This window comes from Papaver somniferum, unplaced genomic scaffold (genome assembly GCF_003573695.1).
Source record: "Papaver somniferum cultivar HN1 unplaced genomic scaffold, ASM357369v1 unplaced-scaffold_6, whole genome shotgun sequence".
Lineage (NCBI taxonomy): Eukaryota > Viridiplantae > Streptophyta > Magnoliopsida > Ranunculales > Papaveraceae > Papaver > Papaver somniferum.
Genome location: NW_020648748.1, coordinates 193519 through 197855, shown reverse-complemented (window position 1 = coordinate 197855; position 4337 = coordinate 193519). Strand labels below are relative to the sequence as shown.

General features: G+C 35.6%; 1 protein-coding gene across 1 annotated transcript; it reads left to right on the top strand.

Moving 5' to 3' along the window:
- Positions 1 to 317: 317 nt before the first annotated feature.
- LOC113343536 (uncharacterized RING finger protein P4H10.07-like) lies at positions 318 to 4027 on the top strand. The gene is made up of 6 exons (XM_026587690.1): positions 318 to 457; positions 567 to 598; positions 939 to 1025; positions 2014 to 2122; positions 2836 to 3034; positions 3494 to 4027. Exons 3-6 carry the CDS (start codon positions 958 to 960, stop codon positions 3808 to 3810), a joined length of 693 nt encoding a protein of 230 aa, XP_026443475.1. The 5' UTR covers positions 318 to 457; positions 567 to 598; positions 939 to 957; the 3' UTR covers positions 3811 to 4027.
- The last annotated feature ends 310 nt before the right edge of the window (positions 4028 to 4337 follow it).

The window sequence follows — 4337 nt, the reverse complement described above, 5'->3', positions numbered from 1 at the left end:
TAAATTTACGAAGAACAGAAGAAGAAAAATTGTTGAATATAGAAAGAAAAAGTTGTAGATTAATAATAATTTTAATTAGGTTAAAGAGTAAACTAACCACCACCTTTTATGATACCTTTTATAATATAGGAAAGGTGGCCTAATCAAATCATGATCCTCTCACGGAAGACAGTGGTGCCGAAAAGATCGTTCATTCAAAATGACTTATCACGAGATTGTCCCGAGTAAGAGAAGTTGATGGGCCCACCATCAGACCACTGGGTGGTCACCTTAAAATCTGCTCCATCTGATAAAAACGCGTAACGGCGTATAGACGTTATTTATCCGGGGGAGACAATCGGGAAGTTCTATCCACTATGGGGTAACTTCAGTAATCTGAACCGTAGGATATTTAGAAAATCTACAAATAAATAAATCCCAAAATGCAGAAACTGCAATCAGACTTCGAAATCTCCTGGTAAATGATTTTCTTTCCTCCTCCTCCTTCTTCTTCTTCTTCAGATCTTCTTTTGATTTGTACTATTACATTCTACTAATTGATTTCTTCTTCTTTTTGTTTTGATCAGAAATTGGGAGAGCGAGGAAGCACAGATCACAAGTGAGTGATCTTGAAATTATTTAAGAGTTTTTCTTCAGCTATTTTCTACTGATCTGTTACTTCATTCCACTAATTTTCCATTAACTATGAGTTTTTCTTCACCTGATTCGATCAAATTGTCCGATTTGGATGACAATTCCTGCTAGGTTACCATCATTTATTCTTTATTTTGATGTGTAATTTTTCCCAAATTTGTTGATTGCTTACAATTATGTTTGTAATTGAGGTAAACATGAAAATTCTGGTATTATTACCGGTTTTTGAGTTTCAGATTGTTGTAGGTTATCATTGAAATGCAAATTGTGATGCCCTTTTTAACATCTTTCTTGTGAATTTCCAGGGGAAGTGATTTTTCCAATATGGATGTTGTTGATGATTGGAGAAGTCACTTAAGTGCTAGCTCTAGAGAGAGGATTTTAGGAAAAATGTAAGTTGTACAACTTGTTCTTAAGCTTTGTTGTTATCTACTTCTGAAGCTTAGAATGAATGGTCGAATAAGTTTTGATCTCCCTGTAGATACAGTCTTTATAAGTGTCGTTGCTGTATATTTGCTATAATGGGTCTTATTGAAATTGATAAGAAGGGATGTAAATTTGTCACTTACAATGATGTGAACCAGTTCCACAAATTTACTGGGCTAGATGAAATAGTTAACTAGAGTAAATATGGAATATTTAATTAGTATATGAAAACCATAATTGTATTACAAATATTGGGTATATCCGTATCTGCAACAGCGTAACAATTCCAGTTTTGGCAAAAATGTTTTAGTATAGTGAACTTGATAGAATCACATAGTGGAACACTTGTCGCAGAAATAAGTAACGAGACGATGGTGTATCATGTTAAGTTGATGTATCATTCTTTGAAGTTCACATTTGAATTCCCCTTTTCTTGGTGATCAGTGCAACAGAGGTATATGTTAGACGAGTGCAATAATTTGTTTCATAGTTCACTGGAGCATTATATGTGATAGTTGAACCTGTGAATTCTTCTATCAGTTTCATGTCAATCGTTTTGGGATTAACATAAATTTGTACTTAATTTGCTTGGTGCCAATGACTTGTAAAGTTTGTTATATAGGGTTTCATGTTTTGGTAATCAGATCAAAGTTACAAGTGAGAGATTACACTTAAGTTTATTTAGTACCATAATAACTTTTATTTCTCGCAATCTTCATAATCTTTTTCGTTAACTAAATTGCATATATGTTCCACTCAGGCCCAGCTTTGCAATTTTCTGTTAACCTTCCAATGGTTTACAGCCAATAAATTCTATGCAAGTCCAAATTTTGTGCGCTGAATTTCATATTATTATTTGCTTTACTTATCGTTTCAGATTTCTGTTAGTGTTAATTACTTGCTGCATATATATTATAATTTGACTCGATGCACATTACTGCTTGGCATGAGTAGACTTGAAACTCTTAAGAGGGTTGCTCCCCATCGCCCTGAGGAATTTCATGCAGTAGAATCGATTGCTAGACGATTCGAGGGTAATGTGTACAACTCTGCCACAAGTCAGGTATATGTTTTACTTAACTGATAATCTTTGTGTATTTCTGTTCCTGGAATTTGTTATCCCTTCCAACCATTCAACATCTCCTGAAATTGATGTAGAAACCCTAGAAGAATATGGCATTTGAGAAGGGGGCACTTTTAATCAGGCATGTTAGATTGACAGATAGGTACAAATCGTCAAACCTAGAGACTATCATACAGTTACTATAGAAGGTAGCAGAATTCGGGCATATTACAAATGCCTCTTTAAAACCAAGAACAACTGAAAAAACGAAATATTGCATCACCTATTAGTTCATTGGTTCAGCCCGTTCCCAACAACTTGATCTAATTATACAATCCGTCCACAACGTCCTTCGCTTTTATGTTAATGAAATTGTATCGAACTAATAGTGAAAAGAAGGTTCCAACCACTTGAATTAGAGAATTAGACAAACCTCCTGAATACCCTTTGCCTACCTTTCTATTCTGGTGTTATTCAACTATGTTGAACTATAATGATAATATGAACTGCTTGAAGGCTTGATAAATATCAACAAATAAAGACCAGCAGGATATAAGCATCTCTTTTCATCTCATACTTACCCTGCAATGCCCGCATAATAGTTTGCTATTTTTACTTATAATCTCCTTGTGGCTTCAGTAATAGTACTTTTAGTATTGTTGCCCGAACCATTTAGGCTCTGTGTTTAATACAAGAATCTTTAAGATTTTCAGTCAGATTACCTACGGAGAATAAGCTTGAAGATGCTGACTGCAAGCTCTCGAAGCTTCCGAGTTAACTCTTCCAATACTACTACTGCTACTACTACTACCGCTGCTTCTGCTTCTACATCTGCCACTACAATAGCAACGGCTGCCACTGCTACTAATACTACTACTACTGATTCAAATGAAAGTCGCGTCACTAGATCAGGTAAAACATCGCATCAACTATCTACCTATTTTATCCACAGTCTAAACAAAGAAATTATAACCTTGTATCCAAAGAAAACATCAAAAATTGAAATCTTAACCGCTTCAAATGATTTACATGTTTATTTGATAGAAGTCATCCCTCTTATCATAATTATCTTTGTGTTTATTTAATATTTCCACCCAATGATTTAGAGAAACTCGCACACATATGAGTAAACTACATAGGTCAGTTTAATAACGCCCTGAGCATGGATCACTAGAAACTTGAGAATCTATGCAACTAGAATCCTTAGCTTCATCCGTGGAAGTATACATATGGGATATTGGTGAACTGTTGAATGCACTTGTCGGGTTTGGCTTTGTTGAACTTCAATGTGATTGATTTTGTCGAGTATGAGAAATCCAAACAAAAATAAAAAAGCCTTCACTATATTCATATAACTTGTGTAAGTTGCAGGACGCCTCCCACTTCTTTTCTTTGTTCCAGGACAGTTTACTGAAACGCCAACATGTAAAAAAAGAAAGGCCGGCATCCTTGAACCAGAGTCAGTAAAAAGGAGGTTATCAGTAATGGAATTTGGCGTCTACCTAAGGAAATCTGGGAAGAAGGTTGAGGAAGCGGATTCCATTTGCCCTGTATGCTTGGACTGTTTGAAGACAACTGACGAGATTAGAGAGCTGGCTAGTTGCTCTCATGTGTTTCACAAAGGGTGTTTGGATATGTGGATTGATAAGCAGCGTTTCTCATGCCCATATTGTAGAGCAGATCTCTGAAGTGTTCACTTCCAGTGAGACATGAAAAGTTTATGAATTGGGAACTTTGTGAATTGTATAAGAACTTGAATTTGTAAGAATACATAATATTGAAGCTGGTTAGCGTTGTGTATGATGGCAGTGTTTAGAATTGGGAGTCAAGTTAGCATATATGGGACAGTGTATATGGATTATCCACTTCGAGCAGTACTACAAGAACTCATAGATTTTGATTTTATTTCCTTCCTCCAGAATGTCAGCAACTAATTACACCATCCTGACGCATCCACAGCAAACCACTTGGATTGATGTACATTTACTTTTCATCTGTGCGCAGGTCTGGTAACTTGTCAAACCTGTACTTAAAATTTTTCCCAAACTGAATCACTGCTGCAATCAGTTGTTGGTTATTGATTTGCCCCGGTACTGAAATCTTCTAAAAACTTCGTGCAATATTTTATGATGCTTGTAATCCCAATCATCAAGAATAGTAAAAATTGATGACATAATTCGGTTCTGGACCTGTTGAGCATTCATACTCGGTTGTC

Excerpts from the sequence above, each read along its gene's own strand:
- LOC113343536 (XM_026587690.1), top strand. The coding sequence starts at position 958 with ATGGATGTTGTTGATGATTGGAGAAGTCACTTAAGTGCTAGCTCTAGA. Across the intron at positions 1,026-2,013 it reads GAGAGGATTTTAGGAAAAAT|ACTTGAAACTCTTAAGAGGG; the intron begins GTAAGTTGTACA and ends TGGCATGAGTAG. Across the intron at positions 2,123-2,835 it reads ACAACTCTGCCACAAGTCAG|TCAGATTACCTACGGAGAAT; the intron begins GTATATGTTTTA and ends TAAGATTTTCAG.